The sequence below is a fragment of the Strix uralensis genome, chromosome 2 (assembly GCF_047716275.1).
Source record: "Strix uralensis isolate ZFMK-TIS-50842 chromosome 2, bStrUra1, whole genome shotgun sequence".
Classification (NCBI taxonomy): Eukaryota; Metazoa; Chordata; class Aves; order Strigiformes; family Strigidae; genus Strix; species Strix uralensis.
The window spans coordinates 134,999,962-135,022,630 of NC_133973.1; the positions used below are offsets into that span (position 1 = coordinate 134,999,962).

The window sequence follows — 22,669 nt, forward strand, 5'->3', positions numbered from 1 at the left end:
CAACATATATTGGTGCATTGTGTCAAGGCTGTGTCATTCACCTTGTGTTAAAGATATAGTTCCAGTTGAGCTGCAGCAGGATTCAGTCTGCTGCACTCAACCTCAGAATCTAGCAGTCCTGCTGAACTGCAGGTTTGGCTTATTGTAGGGTAAAGAGTGCCTAGGTAGGGTGAGCTGCAGGCTGCAGTCTTGGCAGCTCACTTTCTCTGGAGGGATGTGACCTAGAATCTCTTTTGGACCTCTAAGAGAGTATTTGCACATTGGTTTGCCCTGCACGTATATCAAGATCTTATCAGCTGTTTCTTTTAACAGGCTTTTAATGTATTAGCCAAAAAAAGTACTTCTTGCAGCATCAGTACTTCTTGCTGAATTTATATGGTGCTGTGTCCTGGGCATGGCTGTAAAGAGCTTTGCTGAAGGGACAGAAAGTCTGCTCCTGAAATTTTGTGGAAGCCATGTGGGCACAGGGAGGTGATGCTGGGCAGGTGCCCTCTTCTTACAAAGAGCAGAAGGATATTACCTGTGTAAAATGAAACAAGTGATAAAGAAGAGTTAAGAATTGCATCTGGGCTGAAACTGTTTATTTCTCCTGGCTGATTAGAGGCTTTGTTTTGGCAAAACTGTTTAAGAGACGCATTCTTCCCATTAGAGAGAGCCTTGCTGAGTACATGCACTTGCCTTGTCTAGCCAGTACATCCCAGCTGTAGGGTAGCTGCACGTCCTGCTGTCTTGTTCAAACTTCCTGCAACAAGAGCTGCTGCTTTTGTTGTCCTCTTTCTCTCACTAATCTTTTTCAGAGGGATTAGCTTTTGTTTGAGTGCTGCAAATGGACAGAGCTGCAGCTAGGATGAACATGGGGTATTCTTGTGCCTATTACACCACTTCAGCTTTGCAACTGCGGGATCCTGTTGCTGGGGAGCTGCATCCCTCCTGCCTGGTGTAATGTGCCTATTTGCTTCCTGTGTGCTGAATTAAACTGATATTTGAACGCCGCTTGCTGGCTTCTGCCTACTGCTGTCACAGAAGGAAGTACGAGGAAGGATGTGCTTGCCACTGTGGGACCTGGTTTCTTTTCTGTGGTTCTGTTTTTGACAGTGTGTCGCCTTCTGAGTCCCTAATGGGAGCTGCAAGATAGTCATTGGTATAAACCAGCCCTCTCGCTTCTCTTTGCCTCAGCTCCTGCCCTTTATGCAAGGGTTTCCTGTGCTTTATCCTCTCTTACCTGCATGGCCTACTTGCTCGTGGTTAAGACAGCTTTTCTGTTGCAGTGTAAGTGGCCAGTGTTGCACAAAGGTGTGCTGTGACATTTAAGATAATGATATGGCCTAATTCAGCTGTACTCAGGAGCTGAATTTAGAAGCATCTGGCTCTGAAGACAGTGACACTAGTTTTCCTGTGCAGACAAGCAGCCATTTGTGCTGAGTTACTTTCTGGAGATGCCAGTTTCTTTCTACTGTGTGAAAGAGGTGCTGAGAGACCTGCTTCTAAACACAAGCAACAGATGCCCAGTTAGGCAAAGCAAACTCCTGGCCTTTGGTTTATTTCTTTCTGAAGAACTCTCCTTACTCTCATAAACCCCACAAATCCTCACTTTAAGCGGTAGCCACTCACCCCAACCCCAAGCTCAACTAGGGCTCTAAGGTCAGTGAATAAAGCTGAAGATGTATGGCAGTCATGCTACAAGAAAACACTGATTTCTTTCCAGGCAAACTTCATGTTTGCATGTTGGAGGCACATTACTGGTGCAGAAATCTGTAATGAATGGTCTTGCTCTTCTGGAAAAAACCCCAAATTTTATAAAGTTTGTCAATAAAAAGGGACTGTGACTGACTGGGGTGTGTGATAGGAAGGACCTAGTGGACACCTTCCTAAGGTGTCTTAAGTGGAAGCTGAGGAGCACCTTACAGGAGCAGACATTATCTGCTCTTGCAGATGGATGAAGAAAAAGCTGTAGACCACCTCCTCCTTCCTCAAAGACAGCTTATTTTTACTGCCAGCCTTGTTTTGGAAGGTGACTGTGGGTGACAAGGTGCAACACCATGCTGTGTCTGACATCACATGGAGAGCAGCACGTAGGTGTATGGGCTTCCTGGTGGTGTCTCTGGAACTGCTGAGAGAGTGGTTTTGAGTCACGCCTACAGCAGGCAGCTCAGTGACTAAAACTGGTCTCTGCTGCGCCAAGAGAGTGAAAAGATCCCCGAGATGGTACCACCCAGTCTTTCAAAATGGCATTCACTCGGTGGCAGCTGGCGGGAAGCCACCGTTAATTCCACCTCCCCCTCCCTGCATGTTATGTCAGATCTATCAATTATTGAGGTGCCTGGGTCTTGGCACAAGCCTTTGGCAGCTCATGGCACAGCTTTGGTTCACAGTGTGGTTCCTGGCTCGCTCCATCCCAGAGAGGTACCAGCTTGCTCCCAGCATGTGCAACCTGAGATTGTCACGCAGGAGCAGTGGAGCCCATTCTGCCCCCATCCTTACAGTCAAGTGGATTGGGGCTGCAGAGGGTGCTGTTGGCAGTGAGGGGAAGCATTGTGATGTCCAGGGTGATGCTGATTTGTTGAGAGGGTGCTGATAAAATCTGGAGAGAGCCTGGTTTCACAGAAGTGATGAAGAAGTAGCAACAGCATAGGGGCAGGAAGGGAAGGGGTGTGGATGGAGTGGCTTTCAGAGTCCGTGAGACTCTGTGAATGACCCACAGACTTGGCAGGAGTGCTTCTGAAAGCAATTCTGCTGCTCCTCCCTTACTTTGAGGGACTCTTGTGCAGGTGATACTTCTTTTGCTGGAGTCCATGCTGCCGGGGAAAAAGATGCCAGTGCATCAGCTTCTGGTCTGTAGTGGAGTTGGAGACTTGTCTGCTCCAGGAGCCTAGACCTGTGTCCCTGGGCTCTGTATCCTGAAAGAAACTCCAGACTCTGCCTCTGCATAGTCTTCAACATCACCAAATCAAGACACCATCTTCGTTTCCAATATTAAAAGCTCTTTATAACTGCAACACTTATGTCACACAGCTCAGACTACAGTTCTTAATTTGGGGGAGGTTTTTCATCAGCTCAGGTGTTGGCAGTGTGTCCATTTGGGGTCAGAGTGTACCTTCTGCCCACTCCTGTGATGTCTCACTCATCTCTGTCAACTTTTCATGCCAAGTTGGCCTTAATAACTTCCTTCTCCTTCACTGTTGCTTTCTAGCTAACTGTTCCCTAGAACCTGTCCTGCTTTTTGCCTTTGGCTCCTAGCAAATTCACTATTCACTCTTCAGTAGGATCAGTGTTTCAGAGCAAAGCAAACATCTGCTTGATGAACTCTAATGCCGACAGAAGCTTTTCATTAGATTCTCTGCCCTCTCTCTTGACTCATCTGTCCACTCACTTTAAAAATGGGAGGATAGGCTGAGAAGGTGGATTTTCAGTTTTTCAAGCTCATGATTCCTTCCTTCAGGAATGTGTCATTCTAATGTATCTGTCATAGAAGATTGTATTGATGTTTTCCCAGATAGGCCCAAAAAGGCGGAAGTGGTTGGTGGTTTGGGCTGGGTTGGTTTTTTTTAAATGAGTTAATGCTGAAGTCTTTATCCCAGGTCTTCTACTTTTAGGCATGAGCACACACGCTCCCAGCAGATAAGAATATCCCAAATGGCTGAGAAAATTCACCCTCACCTCAGTTGTCTCCTCCCCATCTTCCTACAGGACTTTTGGGAAAAGATCTGCTCTTTTGGGCTTTCTTTTTTTTATTTTAAGACTTTAGAATTGCTATTGCATTCAGTAAGATATTCTCATTTATCCTTATGAATGGTTCTGAATTTTTCAGACAAAATCCCAAACTAGTTTGGTAGCATAAAAAAGATGGAGGTGATTTTCAAATGCACAATGCTTAAAAAAAGTGTTCTTTCGTGCTTGTTTGCTGGCAGCCATCCATTGTGTCACCCAGGATTGTCCCTGGGCCTAGGCAAAGTAGGCAGTTGGTTAGGACAGCAGGATGCCAGTAGTAATGAAGCAGCCCCCAGCCATCTCTTCTGATGTAAGAGCCCTCAAAAGCCATGCTGTGTGTTAAACATCTGGGCTGCGTGCTCGGACCCCATCGTTGACTAGTAGTTCTTCCCCTTCTCTCCCAGCAGCAGCAGGAGTTGTAAGGTTGGGTCTCCATCTTAGTCTGGGCCATTTCCGTGACAGAAAAATTCACCCTTGCTTTTATGGCCAGGAAACTTGTAGCCTGCTCTGGCATTACCTCTCCCCTCAACTTCCTGCACTGACCCTTCTCTCTGCTCATTCAGGTTGTGATCAGATCCTCCCGTGCACAGGAAATACCACGAGTACCTGGTGCCCCAGTACTGTTAAATATGCTGCTCAAGCCTCATGGTTTCTCTGCACTTCTAAGACAGCTTTAAAACCCAGTGCATTCTGTCTAGGTGAACAGTGGCATGCTCATACTTGCTGATTTTAAACTCTGGTTTTGGCTCTTCAGTTACCTTGTAGGAGAAGAGCTCTGGGTGGTCATGGAGTACTTGGCGGGAGGCTCCCTGACAGATGTTGTGACAGAGACCTGCATGGACGAAGGGCAGATCGCAGCTGTGTGCCGAGAGGTAAAGTGGCACTCGTGGTCGGAGGGAGCTGTGATCAGGGAGGGGACACGGGCTTTCCACAGCCTGTCACTGGCTCCACAGGAATAGCTGTCTCCAGCTTCTGTAGTGCAACAGTCGTTCTTTCAGAGGACGGATTTCATCTGGGAGGTTGCAGCATATGATCCTAATGCAGTATGTTTCACCCTAGAGGGAGGACTGGAGTGCGAAATGGGGTTGGAATCCCCTTGGTTATACCTGTTCTCCAGGTCTTTTGGGACTAACTTGTCCTCATAGGACCTGCTGATCCCAGTGGGATACCTCTCTGTAGTCCTGCACATACTGAATATATGAAAGACTCCAAGACACTAAGCCCTTGCTACTTAAAATGCACATTGTTAGAGTCCATTAGTTGGCTAATTGTGACTGGTGAATAATTTCATGCACAGTAAGAATATCTCAATTATTTTATGTTTTTTTTTTTTCCAGTGTCTCCAAGCTCTGGAATTCCTCCATTCAAACCAAGTTATTCACAGAGACATCAAGAGTGACAACATCCTGCTGGGAATGGATGGCTCTGTCAAACTAAGTATGTGGGCAATATTGCTGGTGATGACTTGAGTTATCAACCCAGGCCTGTCATCTGCTCTGGGCCAGGCCTATTAGGGAGATGGGTGTTTGAGATGCTTGATGCTCTGACAATGAAGAGGCTGTAGAAATGCTCCTGTAGGTATTTTTGTGGCATTGGTTTTAGCGGAGATTGGCAAGCATGAATCTTTGTGTACTGATACCAGACTCAAAGTGAGGTTTGGGGTTCATTTAGCTTTGGGCCATCTGTTTTTGTGGACTAAAATAACAGTATTTTAATGCTACTCCAGTCTAGAAAGCTGGGTTTGAAAGTGTAGGGCCAGAAATCTATATTTGTGTGCAATCTCTTCAGTCTGGAAAATACTGCAGGTACTTGGGGGACAGGGGGAGTGGAGGGAGAATTGAAATCTGTGTCACTAGAGAACATTTAATCTTACAACTCCAACCCAGACTGGACTCTAAATATTGTTTCCTCCTTGTGTTATCACCAGTAATGAAGACCTTGAGACTGTTCTGCCCCTCAGGTGCTAAGGTAGCTGTTGTGCTTGTCATTGTCCATGCAGAGATATGTCTGGAAACTAGTGAATTATTATCTTCCACCTATAGCTTTAACAGAATTATGCTTCCTTTCTCTCCCTCTCAGTTCTGTTGGCTAGTACCCAACAGGCATAAATAAATCTATTTTTGTCAGCAGTGACAGCAGATATGACTCAAAATTCACACAGTGCAGATATGCTGAGTAAGAAGGTGGGGTTTTTTTGCACATAATTGCTTTTTAGACTAAATCTGTACTTCAGTACAGTCAGATCTCTGGAGTGTTAGTGATGAATAGCTGGTCAGGGCCAAAGTGCTTTGTTCATATGGAGTAACTTCTTTGAGCACAGTATGCAGGTATTGGGCTGTAGTTAGAAAAGTCCCTGTGGATATGATGCAGCAACCTTCTGGACTGGAGCTGCTTATTGGCTCTGCTGGCAATTTGCTCTGTATATGGACCATATGTACCTTTCCTGGTTGTTACCCTTGATGAAAACTCAGCTAGGGATCAGCTTAATTTTCATCATTCTGCCTAAAATTAGACCTGCAGTGCCATAGGAGGTCAGGATGGGCAGTGCGTCTTGCTGTGTTGATTCTGCTGGGCTCACAAGAATAGAATTAGTTTTCTTTTGGTAAGTCAAATACAAATAAGACATAGGACGCAGCAATCTTTGTGTGAAGGCTCTCCATCTTTCTGTCTATTTGAAGAAAATAATCGGTATAAATTTAGGTACTTAAATTTATTCTGAACACCTCTCTGTAAAGCCAATCCAGTTTGAGGGATGATATATCTACTGGAGAAGTAATATCTCTGGCACTGAAAATATCACCAGACAATACAGTATGTGGGTTGGGGGTTGTATCTAGATCAGAGTGTGCATTAATTTCTATTTTCACATACCCTGGAACAGTCTTTAGACCATATATTACATAGTGTATTACAGCTGCATAATGCTGCAAACACAGTCAAGTGTCTCAGCATCCATATATGGTTATTTACTGATCCCCATCGTTCACACAAACCAGGCAGCAGCTCTGTAATCCTCGTGGCCCCAGTGAGTCAGATTTAGAAACTTACCTCTCAACACTGTCTTCTCTGCTAGCCACAAAACCACCCCTCCGTTCACAGTTGTAGCAGCAGCACACGAGGCAGTGCAACAGGGTAACGAGTACCACAACTCTAGCATCAAGTAAGCGTTGGTTTCGGAGAAACTTGCTGATTTCTGTCTATGTTTCTTCCCCCTCCATCTTTAATTTTCCAGCTGACTTCGGCTTCTGTGCCCAGATCACTCCTGAGCAGAGCAAACGCAGCACCATGGTGGGGACCCCATACTGGATGGCACCTGAAGTGGTGACGCGGAAAGCATACGGGCCCAAAGTGGATATCTGGTCGCTGGGGATCATGGCCATCGAGATGATCGAAGGAGAACCCCCCTACCTCAATGAGAACCCCCTGAGAGTAAGCACGTATCTTTTGCCCTCAGGTCTTCACTAAGCCTGCTGGTGAAACTAGGCTGTAAAGGAGGCAGGTGAATCCTCCAGTGTGGTTTCACCCCCTGCAGCCCCATACCTCCTTAGATGTCACAGTGAGAAGACTGAGATAGTTGTAGTTAAAAGCCATAGTTAGCTCTGGGTCGCAGAGGTGTGGGTTCTTCCTGTTGCAGACCCTTTGGCCAACTCTGAGTTAGATCGTGCACACTCACCATTTCCCACTTTCTGGAGATGCTGATAGAGGCAGAAAAAGAGTACCTGATGGTACCAAAGCAGCTGACTTCTTAAAGACTTCTGCACTGTGAGTGGAGAAGAGTTCCCCTTATGTTCAAAAATATGACACGTTGCTACTCTGTAAACAAAGGTTTTCTCTTACTAGTGGATTGTTCTTCCTTGCATGCTCCAAATAAAGCTACATGCTTAATAAACCTTTAAACAGGGCTTAAGCCTCCTGATGTCTTTCCCTTGTTTAGTTTTTAATGAAAGAGGAGATGCTATCAGTTTGTAGGGACGTAACTGCTCTTACTGTAAGCCATGTTTATGGCTTCTCTCTCAGCTACACAGGATGAGGGGATCTAGAAAAATTCTGTTTAACTTTTGTCTCCATCTCTGGCACAGGAAGTGATTTTTGGGAGAGAAGAGCAGCAGCAAAGAAGGGTCAAAGGAAAGAAACTGGGTGTTGAGTTAAACAAGGGTGGCTAAGGGTACTTTGGCCTTATTTAACTCAACCTGTGCTGATTCCCGGGCTATCGGACTGCTCCCATGGGATGTGCTGAGTGATGTGCTCAAAGGGCCTGCATATTAACACGTCTCTGACAGATTTCCGTTTCCTTTGAAAATCCATCCAGGAAGTTTCTTGCATGAAATCCTGAAATGGATGAATTCTGAGTTCCTTGATTCTCAGAGGGGGGTGTGTGTGAATGCTTCATCCCTAAGCAGTAGCAAAACTGCTTGTTTCTGCAGGATGTTAAAAGCTGCTTGAGGGTCTATTGGACATCTTTCATAAGGAGCCAACTGCATCTTTATTGTATTGACTTTTTAGGCCTTGTGCACTCAGGCAAAGTACTGACAGAACAAAATCTCCTATTTATTCAGGGGTACCTTCCCATGAGGATATAGTTATTGCAGGAATCTAGCACTGGTAGAGTCATGCCAGTTAACTTCCCTATGTAAACACAGTCTGGAATGTTGTTTTTGTCCTTCTAATCCCTTGAGAGGTCTGCAGGATCCAAACCCAGATTACGAGGGTAAAACAATAAAGGATTGGATCCCATCCACATAAAAATAGGGCTGGCAGCTATTCTGTTTGCTGAAACTTAAGCATTGATTAGTCACCCTGATAAGGTGGGGTTTTTTTCCTCCCCATTGAACTGGGAGGAGGGAGAGGAGAAATGGGTGTCTCTAATCCAGAGATGGAATCTAACCTTCATAACCTCTGGTTTCTTTGATGCTTGTTTTCACTTTAGGCCCTCTATCTTATTGCCACTAATGGGACTCCAGAACTGCAGAATCCAGAAAAGCTTTCACCCATATTCCGAGACTTCTTAAATCGCTGTCTTGAAATGGACGTGGAAAAGAGAGGTTCTGCAAAAGAGCTGCTGCAGGTAGGTGATGGGAACAGGGCTGGATCATGCAATTCTGAGTGAGGCCAGGCTTGTGGTGAGATCTTGTTTGGGGTCTTAAATATTGCATCAGCTGAAGGCACAAGCACAGCTAAGGTAACCTGCTAGAAAAAAACAAAACAACAACCCCCAAAACCTAAATCAATAATAAAGTGTTAACAGACTACTCCCTTTTTATGCTGTACTTGCTACTAGCAGCAGCTGTGCAGCATGTTCTGTAACCAATCTGAAATAATAGCTGTGCCCCAGGCCTGCCAAATGCTGAGCCCCTGAATTCCCGTGGCTTCTTCATGCAGCTGGCCATGACATCTGTATGTGTTGTCATGGGCCGTGCTTGTTCCAATTTGAGCAGCAGGAGGGCTTCTAGCTACTGGGTGTTCTGGTTGTCTCCCTTCGGGTGGAGGAATCACAAAGCTCCAGCATTAACTGGAGCAGTTTGGCGTTACCATGCTTTGGCAGATGCTACTTTTTACAGAGGTGATGAACAAACCTTGTGAAATAACCTAAACACAGACTGGTTTGGTTGGGAGGGACCTTAAAGCTCATCCAGTCCCACCCCCCTGCCATGGGCAGGGACACCTTCCACTAGCCCAGGTTGCCCAAATCCCCGTCCAACCCGGCCTTGAACCCTTCCAGGGAGGGGGCAGCCACAGCTTTTCTGGGCAACCTCTGCCAGTGTCTCATCACCCTATCATCAGTTAGTTCACTGAAAAAATGGTGTCTTAGTCTGAACTCCTGTCGAAAGGGGAGGACGAAACTGTCAGGCTTTTTACTGCCACAAGATGAGAAGAGTGGTTCACATGTTCCTTCTGTGAAATTTGCCATGGGGGTGGAGAATGTAGCTCTTTGTAAAATAAATCTGTGATCAGGGGCACTCAGACCTCAACTGTGAGACAGTTCCCATTTTTGTTTTCCTTTTTTTCCACTAGTTTGTCTAGTAGGTTCACTTTTGGATGTGTTGCTGCCTTCTGAGGCTGTAATGAAGCATTAGTCACTGGCAGAATGGCAGTAGTTGAAAGATCACTTTTTCTCCTGGACTTTCCAGCCCCAAAATATCAGAGAGCAGCAATGTTCTGTTTCTCGGAGCAGGAGAACATATTGACTGTAACATTTCTGCCTGTTTTTAACTACCTTTTAGCCTCTGATTTTTTTTTATTTTTTTTTTTTCCCCATCTCTGAAGCATGTTGACTTGGGTGATTGATCCCTTCTGATGCTCAGAAGTCCTGTGGGATATAGTTGCTTTTTGTTTTCAGAACAGCTTGTGGACTTGCCCTACATACCTTCACTCTAATCTGAGAGCTGTTTTGATGATCAATATTGTTTTACTTAGTGTCGCGGTAGAGACAGACACGACAACAAAAACTGGTGCAAGCAATGTCTCTAATTTTATTATTCACGTTCTTCTTATATATCCTCATTACAACATCGTGTGCTCTTTTTATTGGTCATAAAGTTGTTTCTCAACATTACTATTGGCTAGTTCTTTTTCTTCCTTGTGGTTTGTGTAGACATGCAGAACTGCAGCTTCTTCGTCCTGTTTCTCCGCTCAGTTTCTCTTACCTTGCTTGTTGAGCTCTTCATGGGACTTTGCGGCCCCTCCTGGATACACTGGAATCTTGTCAAGGCCAAATTCTTCTTCAATCAGGCTGGTGGCAGACCTGCTGCCTCCCCCAACATTGCCTGAGCAGTCCTCTGCAGGGCCCTTTGCAGAAGACTGACAAGACAGGGCAACATTAAAAGCACGGTTACAACTATCAAGATCACTATCTCCACAGTTTTGACCAGACATATCAACCATCCAGACAGCCCCCAACCTTTAAACATCCTTGTTAGCCAATCTAAGCCATCATCTTCTGTTAAACGCTTGACACCATCTTTTAGCTGCTGTATGCTTTTAAAAATAGATTCTGAGTGGTCAGACAAATTCATGCAACACATTCCATCAAAATCTTCACACCCATGAGCAAAAAGTCAATAGCAGCTCTATTCTGTAAGGTAGCCTGTCTAACACTATCAACATCAGTTAAAAGACCACTGAGGGCTAATGAGGTAGCATTAGTTTGTTTGCTAAGCCAGCACCCTAACTTTAATTTTTTCAATGCAGAGTTACCCAGACATTCTGCTTGGGTTGTGGAACTACCCATCCTTCTCCCTGATGCAGGTTCCAGCACAGGCCGAACACACCGAGCAGGAACCCAGCGAGGGCCGGCATCTGTAGAGACACAAGCATAACCCCTGCCCCGGGTTAATAGCTCACATGGTCCACTCCACTGGCCAGTACCTAGATCTCTAACATGCACTTTGACGCCCTTTTGCAAATCCTGTTTCGAAAAAAAGAGAAATGTTGAAAAAGAGGAGGCAGAGAAGAATTATCCCCATAATGGAGAAAGTTGAGAACATAAACGGCTTTATCTAGACGTGCCTGGGGGGGTTCCCCAATCATTCCCCCTTTTTGTTTTTGAAGCTGCTGCTGCAGCATGCCATGTGCACGTTCAACAATTGCTTGCCCTGTGGGGGAATGTGAAATGCCTGTAACATGAGTAACACCCCACATATCAAAAAACGTCTGAACTTTCTTCGAAACATATGCAGGGCCATTATCTGTTTTGATTTGGCCTGGTACCCCAAGCATAGAAAAAGCCTTCTGCAAATGTCGAATCACATCTTTTCCCGTTTCTCCATTATGTGCTGTTGCTACTAAGGCATGAGAATAAGTATCAATAGAAACATGAACATATTTCTGTCGGCCAAACTCCTGCACATGAGTAACATCAGTTTGCCAAATCTGTAAGGCTCGCATACCTCTGGGATTAGTACCAAAGTACACTGGTGTGTGAGTTCCTTGGCAATCAGGGCAGGCAGCCACAATGGAACGAGCTTCAGTATGAGACAAGCCGAACTACTGTCGTAGAGCTCCAAATCCTTGGTGAAAAAATTGATGTGATAATACAGCTTGTTGCTTTATGTTAGGAACAGTACTCAGAGCCATGGCAGAAACAAGAGCGTCCGCTCTGACATTCCCCTCTGTATAAAACCCTGGTAAAGGAGTATGACTACAAATACACATGACAAAGTAGGGTTCTTTTGGTTGTTGAATACTCTCCCAGAGTTCCAGGAGTACTTCAAATAACAATTGATTGTCTGACATAGTTAAAAGTACTTTGTCTAGTCAAGCAACCAAGTTGGCTACATATGCTGAATCAGTTACAGTATTTACAGGAGAAGTAAAACTAGAAAAGACAACAGCCACAGCACTACTACCTGTGGAGAGCCCTTTTGATGTACCACCTTGTTCTTCCAGTCATGGTTTTCATACCATACCACTGCTGCTTTACCTGTTTTTCCTGAACCATCTGTAAAAACAGTAAGGCCGTTCACTGGTTCTGGTTGGCTTAAATTTTTCTGACCAAAGGGTACTTCTCGAGCAAATTTCAGCAGCGGGTGTGATGGCAGGTGATATGATACCTGTCCCTGAAAGCCCGCCATGGCTGCTTGCAGCTCATAATTATTTGCCTGACACCATTCAAAATACCAATTTTGAACAGGTAAAACGATTGTAGCTGGGTCATGCCCTGTTAGTTCTGAACATCGTTTTCTGGCTTTTATGATTGCATCAGCAATAAGCTCAAACAGTCCAGGAGCAGTCTTTTGTGGTCGGAATGACAGAAACATCCATTCCAAAATATGCAATGGGTCATCCCACTCAGGATTCCACTGCACTAAAGCACCAAATGGCACAGTTTTGTCAATTAGTACAAAGAGTTGTACCAATTGAGACAGATCTATTCGAGAAACAAATTTCTCATGTATAGATTGTTCCACCATGTGAATTACACTTAATGCTTCCTTGTTTAGTATTCTGGGTTCTGCTGGATCACTGGAATTTTTTAATAATTCCAGTAATGGTTGTAATTGAGAATTGGTAAGTCCAAGATAGGGCCTGATCCAGTTCAAGGATCCCATTAATTTCTGTGCATCATTAAGGGTTTTAACTTCAAGGTTAAGTTTCACAGGTTGAGGCATTACCTGCTTACCTGTAACTGTCATTCCCAGATATTTCCATGGTTCTACCTTTTGTACCTTTTCAGGGGCAACAACCAATCCATATTGTTGTAATGAATCTCTGGCCAAATTCTCCATGTCGTTCAACTGCTCCTTGCTGTTTGATGCTAACAGGATGTCATCCATGTAATGGTAACAATAACTAGCAGGAAATTTTTCCCTTACAGGTGACAAAGCTTGCACTACAAACCATTGTCAAATTGTTGGCAAATTTTTCATGCCTTGTGGCAAAACCTTCCATTGATACCTGTTTGAAGGTTCTGCTTGATTTACAGAAGGCACAGAAAATGCAAATTTCTCTTCATCTTGGGAGGCCAATGGAATAGTAAAGAAACAGTCTTTTAAATCCATCACAATAATTTCCCAATCTATCAGGATCATGGTAGGTGAGGGTAGGCCCGGTTGTAGGGCTCCCATCGTAGCCATGACAGCATTAATTTGCCGTAGGTCATGTAAAAATCGCCATTTTCCTGATTTCTTTTTGATTACAAACACTGGGGTATTCTGTGGGCTATGAGAAGGTTCAATATGTCCAGCAGCTAGCTGTTCTGCAGCCAATTCTTGCAGGGCTTTTAATTTCTCAATTGGCAGGGGCCACTGATCCACCCACACAGGGTTATTTGTTAACCAGGTTAATGCAAGTGCGGGTTGTTTAACACCCTGCAGCACAGTGGCCCCCGTCAAAAATCCATGGTAATTCTCACACCCCGCTGGGATAAACAATCACGTCCCCACAAAGTTAAAGGTGTTACTGTAACATAAGGTCGAACTGTGGCTCTCTGCCCCTCAGGATTCATAATCATGACTGGAAGAGCAGAGAGGTCACAATGAGACATTCCTCCCAACCCCACAATTCCTGTGTCTGCTATCACTGTGGGCCAGTTAAGTGGCCAGTCGGTGCAACAGACAATAGTTACGTCTACACCAGTGTCCAGAAGTCCACAGATTGCAGTAGAAGGAGGAGAACTGTCTTGATTGTAGATGACACATTTCATGGACGGACGATGCGTCTCAATGGGTTGTGACCAAAAGGCCATCGGCGCTCTGGTCGATCCAAAGCTGCCATCCTCACGGAGGCGCTGCTCTGCTTTTGGAACACAACTCAAAAAACGGTACAAATTGAGCAATGCGAGTGCCTTTTGGAATCGTCACAGGTGGATAAGGAGTAGAAATCATCGCACAAATTTGCCCAGTAAAATCGGCATCAATAATTTCCATATGCGCAATGAATCCATTCAAAGTGCTGCTAGATCTCCCAATTAATAGGGCACTCAACCCCCATCCTATAGGTCCTTGCGCATCGAGCAGCACTTTAATAATGTCTTTTGTTAAAAGTGTTACTGTGTCAGCAGTGGATACATCCATCCCTGTGGAGCCCGCCGTTGTGGCGGACAACCGGTCGCAAAGTGCGGTTGAGGTGCTGCTGTCAGGGAGGGATTTTGTATCCTCACATGCCCTCTCGCGCTCTTCTTGCTGTTTCCCTGTAGCGGTTGTCCGTTTACATGGAACTTAGACCGGCACTGCTTTGAAAAATGGCCTAATTTACCGCATTTATTACAGGTAGTTCCTGTTTGCGTTCCATTCCCCTGTTTTGAAGGGGATCTCTTACTTGGGCAGGCTGTCTTAACGTGCCCTTCTTGCCCACATCCATAGCATTTCACTGGTGCTTTACTTTTCATTGCTGTGGCTAGTGCTGCCATTTTATGTTCTATAGTACCTACTTTAGAGCAGGCAGCAACCATATCTGGTACAGAGGGATCACCCGGCAACGCTTCAATAATTTTCTGACAATCTTCATTAGCATTATCTTTTGCCAATTGTTTACATAGCGTTTGCCTCAATCCCTCATCCTCTACCTGCTTTTCCAGGGCAGTCGAAATCTTCTCTATGAATTGCAAAAAAGGCTCCCTAGGGCCTTGTTGAATAGCCACATACTTCTGTTTGAAGGCTGCCACTTCCATCGTCTTTTTCAATGCAGTGAGTCCCACCTGTTGGGACTGTTCCAGTATAATAGGAGGCCAAGTGGCCTGCAGTTGAGGATTACTAAATGGCCCCTTGCCCAACAATGCATCCTCTCCAATGGCTAATCGGGGGTCACCTTGAGGCAATCTCTGTTTTGTGCTGTGGCTCGGGCCATTTGCCTCCACGTAGATTGAAACACCTGAATTTGTATAGGTTGAAACAATACTTGTGCCAGATGAGTAATATCATAAGGGCATAAAAGATCTGTACTAATAATTCTGATTAATTGCATCGCCTCAGGAGAATTGATCCCATACTTCTGAGCCTTATTCTGCAAATCTTGTACCACTTTCCAGCTTATTGGAAAATGTTCATCAGGCTGCTGGGCACCTGGCGCAGCCTTAAAAACAGGGAAGGCACTTTGACCAGCAGATTTGAGAGGTGGCGTAGGACATGATGGTCCCAGCCGTTCCACCAGATCCCAATTTCAGCAGCATGTTTTCTGACCTCCTCCCAAAATCGATCAGGGGAGCGTGGCGTAACAGTTACAGTAGCAGGAGGCAGAGTCCGTGGCTGTGCATGCAGGTCAGAGTTTTTGTACCAGAAATTTGTAGCGATTGCATAGCGGCAGTCAGATCCCGTTCCTCCTCACCCTCCTCACTGTCCCCGTCACTGTCCCCCTCGCTTTCTCCTTCACCTCCCTCAGAGGGAATTGCCTCCTGTTTCTCTATAGGATGTGCCGAGGGTGCGAGCCCAAAATTGTTTTGATCAGGCTTTGCTGCTTGTGCCTGCCCAAGAGGGGTCTGAAGTCCACTAGGAGCAGGGGGAGTGGGGGGAGCGGGTGGCCGGGTGCTCGAACGGGATCTAATCTTTCTGGTACGTAATTTTCTCCCCGCAACTGCAGACAGAGCAGAGCAAGCCCCGTCCTGTCCTTCATCACTATTAGTCTCTTTCCCTTTTAGCAATGATTTTTCCTTTGCCTCACATTCTGTTTTCCAGTCTTTCAGAGTCTCACTTAACAGCCACCACGTAGTAGCTAATTCACAAGCGTCTTTGTCTCCTTTTGAAATTGCATCCCATAACTTTTGTCCTACTTCTTGCCAGGCAGACACACTGAAAGCAGTGGCTGCTGTGGCTTCAAATCCTTGCATCTCACTCCACATGAGAATTATCTTTAAACCTTGGTCTGAAGTCTTTACCCCTTTTCTTTTTAATAGGGCCTTCCATGTGGACAATATTGTTTCTTCTTCTTTCGTTAATTGTTGGCCCATAATTACAGTCCCGTTCTCGGTGGCTCACCTTATCAGGTGTCGAAGTTCAGGTCTGGACCAGGCAGATTCCCACTGCTCTCAGCTTCACCGGGCTCCATCTCCGCTGCACGTCGTCCTGCAGCCCACACAGAGTCTCTCTGTGTTAAAATCACCTTCTCAATTCTTTATCAGAATCACGTCGGCTTATCACGTCGGGGTCACCATTTGTCGCGGTAGAGACGGACACAACAACAAAAACTGGTGCAAGCAATGTCTCTAATTTTATTATTCACGTTCTTCTTATATATCCTCATTACAACATCATGTGCTCTTTTTATTGGTCATAAAGTTGTTTCTCAACATTACTATTGGCTAGTTCTTTTTCTTCCTTGTGGTTTGTGTAGACATGCAGAACTGCAGCTTCTTCGTCCTGTTTCTCCGCTCAGTTTCTCTTATCTTGCTTGTTCAGCTCTTTTCGGGACTTTCTGGCCCCTCCTGGATACACTGGAATTTCGTCAAGGCTAAATTCTTCTTCAATCAGGCTGGTGGCAGACCTGCTGCCTCCCCCGACAACTTAACAGACCACCTTGTATAGGAGACTGACTCAGTGGTTTTATGTTGCAAACTCTGTGCTGCTCTCCTAAATTCTAGCTGCTTTCCAAATTTCTAATATCTGTAGAATGCCAAGGCAATGCTTTCACCAGACCTACTTGTGATAGAAGGGAAGAGAAATGAGAGGTGATTCCTGCAAGAAGCCCTGTGCCTTGTGTTTGAACCACAGAGGTTATTTTTTAGTACACCTTCCTTCCACACAGAATTTTGCTACAGATTTTGCAAGATTATAATTCCCCAGGGGAATTAGCTGAATTTTGATTGGTCTTGAACATGTACAAACATCGGAGAATTTAGCAATGGGTGCAAATCTGTTCATCACTTCAGGCAAGCCCCAAAAGTTTGTGCTGGTAACTGACCTTTTGGTTTCACCTGTTCAGAGGTTAGAGTAGGTTGTTAGACTTCATGTGGGTGTAGGTGCTCATATTTTGAATAGCCACCAGATTCCTGGGGCATGTTGTGAAAAATTTGACCCTTTTTCATTTTTGTTCTTCCTAGCACCAGTTCCTGAAAATTGCAAAGCCTCTATCTAGTCTCACGCCTCTGATTGCTGCAGCTAAAGAGGCAGCCAAGAACAACCATTGAAGTGGTGGAGTCAACACAGTCATCGTGTCAAGACTTCCAGATGTTTGTTTCAGAGACTGAATTACCTGCCCCCCTCCCTTTCTGCTCCTTCTTCACAGGGGTGTTCTTAAAACTTTGATCTGCCCTTCACTGAACATCGAAGGGCACGCAACAGGGACATTGCGGATCTTACATAGTGAACTGTCTTCCCATCCTTGTGGTGGGGGTGAGAGGGGAAGAGTATTTTGTATGGTTGAGAAGATCTTTCTGAGAACATCTGAACCTGACCTACACCTAGCGAAGCCAGTTTGTTTCCATATTTCTTACTGTGTTTATTCTTAAAAACAATGTGGAGCCTTAGACCATATTTATCTTAATAAATTAAAGAATTTGCTAGCTGGACTTTTCCTGCTTCTGGCAAGATGCTATTCCACCACGGAGGCTGCTGTGTGCTTTGGATGACTTCAGGAGGGAAGGAAGCAGGCAGCAGAAATGGGAACAGCTGCAACAACTGGAAGGGGAACAAGGGCATGAATACGCATCCCTCCTTACAGCACTGCTGGGTGCTTCGAGGGAGCACGGAGAAAACCTCCGTGTGCTTCCTGCAGCCATTGGAGAACCTAATTCATGGATGATCTTTTTGCCAAATTGTGTGAATTGGGGGCCCCCTCCCCCTTTAGTTTCAACTCAACTAGTTAAATCTCAAACGTTTCTGATGTTCTAGGAGGTAAATCACAGGAAAAATTGACAGAGGGCTCTTCTAGGGTTATTTTATCAGCGCTGTGAGGCTTCTTAGAGACCCTTGCCCTGTATGGTAAAGCAAACAGAGCAATTACTATTATAAAGATAAGATTTGCCTACAAAATGACGTTGAAAACTCTTGTTTCTTAGAGCAAGTCCAATGGAAAACAAACTGATCATGGATGCTGCTTTCTTGGAGACGTGGGGACGTTAATTTTTTTAAATGATAGTGGTTTCATTATGCTACTGATTCCTTTGGTTGCTCTTAGCCTGCAAAACAACAAGAAACCTGGAACTACTAGAGGGATGGGTTGTAAACACTGGGCTTATGTTCAACTGTATACTGATTTTTAATAAAATCACCTCTGCGTTTCTTAACTTGGGGCTGAGAGAGGATCGGAGAATTCACTGTCACCAGACAAGTCTGTCAGATGGGATTATTGTTCATATCATCACAGGGTGCTTGAATGTGTTGGATGAAGTAATACAACTTTTGTCTTTTACCCCTTCTTCTGTAGTGCTTTGGGATAGCAAGTGGCTCTCAAGGGGGTAAATTTACACATAGAGAAAATAGATAAAAATCTCTATTATAACTGGGGGAGCTGCTTTCTCTGTACTGCTTTGGTCATTTATGGGGTGAGTTTAAACCCATTCTGGAGTATCCTCTTTCTCCAAAGCACTTTTATTGCATAGAAACTCATTCCTGCTTCTTGCTGAGACCTGCTGCTGCCTCAGCCCTTTCTTCCCTGCTCCTGCATTTTAATTCAAATATATTTTTCCTGTTTGCTCCACAATATGTGACAGCTCTTACACTAGTTTTACTGGGTGTAGATAGAGTTTGTGAGGTCTCTTGCTTCTGTGGTGCCTTTGTGCTTCAGGGTGGTCGCTGTTTGACATGAGGCTCAAAACTGAAGTCCGTTGCCAAAATCTGCAGCCTCTTTCCCTTTGTGTATATATATTTCATCTCCCTGTAATATTAAAGAGTTTGTATCCAAGGATGAATTCCTTGGGCAAAACAGTAAAGCTGCCAGCCTGAAGAGGGATGTGAGCTATTGATGAGCTCCTCTACTTGGAGCTTAGGTGGAGATTGCAAAATGGAAGGCAACCAGCCTTGAATAATTCCCTTTGATAAGGACTTAGTATTTCCTCTGGAAGACTCAAGATGGCATACGTGGGAAGAAAGGATTTAGGGGCTAGATCTCACTTGATCTAAGATCTCATATGGCTCTGGTCTTACACATTTGATAAATGACTTTTTTTGACAGCACAGGATTACATCCGATCCACAAATACGTTTAATGTCTCTGACTTGTCTTTAACTCCCTTCCCCACTCCATCCTCTGCATCCCATTGAGACAAGAACCTTAATGCAGATATGCCTATCTGCGAGCCTGCATGTCATCTTACTTTTCTGCAGCAAGATTTCTGCTAAATTTCCTCAAACAAGGTAGAAAAAGGTTATTTGTATGTGTTTAAGTTGCTCTTCTAGATTCTCTATTGACTAATGGAAAGGAATTGATACAAATGACTGTTTATCCTTCCTTTATGCTGGTGATGTGCTTGTGCCTCATTGACTTCCAATTTGAATCGGTCCTGACTGGTTTCTGTTAGCTGCTTGGGAGGGGCATTTGCCAAAAGCCTTTCCTTCTCCACTGGGAAGCTGCAAGACTGTGACCATAGACGTGTGTCATCTCATCCCAGGCTTTTCTTTCCCCACCTGTGATGGGTGGGAAAAGGAGTCAACTACTACAGTGTGCCTGGTGTCACGTTTTTATGTTCTCAGGAAATCTTAAAAAATTTTGTAACTACCTTAAGCTTAGGAGAATGAAACTATTTTTTTTGTTGTTGTTCTGAAAGACGTCCCTTCTTCCACTCTGCCCGGTGTTAGCACCTGTGTCAGCTTTCACACAGGTCTTTACAGCACCTTCCTGTCTAAAGAGAGCTCTTAAATACCAACGCTCTGGCTTAAAAATTAACCTCTGGGGCTTATTTTCCCAAAAACATCTTGTCTCTGTTGTGATTTGAAAGCGAGTCCAACTAGAGAACTTCTTTGGTGGCTTTGCTTATTTTTATTTTTTTTTTACATACTCTATGAACTGATTCGCCTGAGTTGAAACCATTTTTAATCAGTCCTTAATTATTTATTTGCCTGTTAATATTAAGGTTTCTCTTCTATATTAGAACATAAAATACTCAATTGTTTGAGTATCCTTTCAAAAAATTGACTTCCTTTTTGAGGGATCTCAAGCAATCCTATATCAGAAATTATATAACATGGTACAGCTTGCAAAAGGCTTGGTGGAGAGAGAGGCTAAAATTCCCTTTCTTTTCCAAAACACAGAAGATTGTCTTCTTTAAGAAGCAACTGGTAGCTTTGACAAGATGCTTCCTATATTTCAAGAATGGGCATTGATTTGTATTACTTTAGCTCTAGGGTTTTTTAAAACAAATGATTGATTTGGAGTTCACCAGGGCCAAGAGTCTGTGTGTGAGAGGGGCACACAGCCCCCATGTGCCTTAAAGGCTGGTTGTGATGCTGAGAGTAGAGACCCAGGGCAGGGATGGAGGAGGGGAGAGCAAAACTTGCTATTTAGTTGCAGCAGGATAGCACACTTTTAGCCATCCCTAAAATGTCTTAATTTAGTGTTTTTAAAGGACATAAATCTGGCTGATGAGTCATTACAGGCTCTTCTCTAGACGGGCATTATGCTCCTACCAAACTGTGTTCCCCTTTTAAACAAAAGGGGTGCATGGTTTTCTCCAGCAAGGAGGCTCCTTGAGAAAGGAGGTTTCCATGGAGACGCTTACTTGACTTAAACGATCTGGTTAGGGCTTGAGAAGAGGCTTGGGGGGTAAACACCACATGGACACAAACCCCACTATTTTGCAAAGCAACTGGGGTTGCCGTAGTGATTTGTTTCCAACTTGATGCCACTTTTCAGGGGCCCGGTTTTGAAAAAGTGCCAAAAATGTTGCCTGGTCAGAAATGTGAGGTGTGTAAAAGGCTGTCGCTTCTTAGCTGAGATCTCTGTTAGTATCCTAATCCATCTGTCTCTCAAAATGCCGCAAGTCGGTGTAAGTAGGGCACATTTGCAGCAAAGCACTGTGCAAGAACGGGCTGCAGTGGCCTGTAAGTAGGTACATGCTTCCTTAAAGTCCACCATCCTCAGCTGACAGTAAAATTGTTCCGGACCAAAGTCCAAGAATAATATTTGTTTGAACCTCATTCCTAATGAAGAGCTTGCATAATCCATTTGTACAGTGGGTGATGACATCTTCAATGTTAAAACTGCTAAAGGTGAAGTCTCATTCTCCATCTTCCCACCATAAAATAATGAGACTTTTTAATGGCTTCTTATTTCAACAGTAATAGCCTGTAGATGTATTTTGGGGTTGTAAGCCCAACTGGATCAAGCTTACGGGTAGTTAGCGCTCTAGGATCTCATCGTTTGTTGCTAATGACAGTTCACAACGTCCAAGATGGGATCTTAGAGAAGCAGCTGCCAAATTTGACAGGGAACAGCCAACAGTAACGAAACTGCAATACAGACGGGAGCTGGACAGAAACTTGCTGCCAAAATGGATGCCTGCGGAGGAGTGGTGGGAAGAGCTACAGAAGAAGACGGAGTTGGTCCAAGGGGTGCTGGGGTAGGATGAAGCAAAGGTTAAAGCTTCAGTTACACAGTTGCTGAGGAAATTCAGGGAGTGCCACAGCAGCCTGCTGCATCGCAAGGCAGCAACATCTCTGAAGGAGGAGAGCAGAAAGGGGCCTGGGAACAGAAGAGGTGCTGGAAGTGGAGACTGGAGCAGCAATATGGCTTTGAGTCACAGCCCATGCCAAGAGAGCTGGAGCTAATCCAGGAGGCCTGCAAAAATGACAAAATTCAGCTGAAAAGGGAGAGTGGGAGCTAGAACGGAGGAGATGGCCTTGATGTGCCAAGGAACTGAAGAGGGAGGCCAGATTTCACAGGTATGTAAAATGGCAGAAGCAAATTTAACGCAGGCTTCTGTGGATGAAAGCAGCTCATTGCCGCTTGGCTTGCAGCATCAGTACAGTGTCTTCTCACCATCAGCGCTGCTTTGGGATCGTGTCGGCAGCCGCTGGGCTTTGGTCTTGTGTTTGTAAAGATGACTTTGCTCAGCACCTACTGATTTCTGACTGCAGCTTTCATCTGTTGGCAGATGTCTTTGTGTCGTGTCCCACCTGGAAATACAATACAGGGGCTGTTGCCATTTTAAAATCAGCTAGATAATGTGTTTCTCTTCATACTGCGTTGGCGTAACTCTCCTGTAGTGCTGGGTTTGTTTAATGTGCAAGGTCAGCTCAGCCATTTTAAAAATAAAACTGAAACCTTAAATAAAACCTGAACGAATTACTTGGTTCTCCTCCACTTGCTGTTTCAATGACCCTTGCAGTGACAGTAGAACTGAATGGGGGTGCTTAAAGGAGGGCTTGTGTTTCTCTGATCTACCTTAGATTAATCAGCTCTTATTTGGTTGAGCAAAGTGACTACACTAAAAGCTGTTGCAGCAAGTGTGATTTTTACCACTCAGATAGAGTTAATGCTCTGTTAAACATCAGTCTGCGCTGTGGCTTGAGGAGGAAGCAGCTGGCGAGGGAAATTGTTGCCTCCTGGATGCTCCTCTGATAGAGCTTGGTGTCTGAGGGTCTCCGTACGGAGGAGG

At 44.7% G+C, this 22,669-nt stretch overlaps 1 protein-coding gene across 8 annotated transcripts in view; it reads left to right on the forward strand.

Annotated features, from left to right (window-relative positions):
* PAK1 (p21 (RAC1) activated kinase 1) overlaps window positions 1-22,357 on the forward strand; it is an 83,933-nt gene extending 61,576 nt beyond the window's left edge. For all 8 annotated transcript variants that reach the window (XM_074860446.1, XM_074860440.1, XM_074860439.1 and 5 more), the window contains 5 exons: window positions 4,463-4,580; window positions 5,046-5,145; window positions 6,941-7,137; window positions 8,636-8,773; window positions 17,177-22,357. In XM_074860446.1, the coding sequence (XP_074716547.1) occupies window positions 4,463-4,580; window positions 5,046-5,145; window positions 6,941-7,137; window positions 8,636-8,773; window positions 17,177-17,263 (640 nt within the window). In that variant the 3' untranslated portion in view covers window positions 17,264-22,357. The remainder of the gene's footprint in view (window positions 1-4,462; window positions 4,581-5,045; window positions 5,146-6,940; window positions 7,138-8,635; window positions 8,774-17,176) is intronic.
* Window positions 22,358-22,669: the final 312 nt, after the last annotated feature.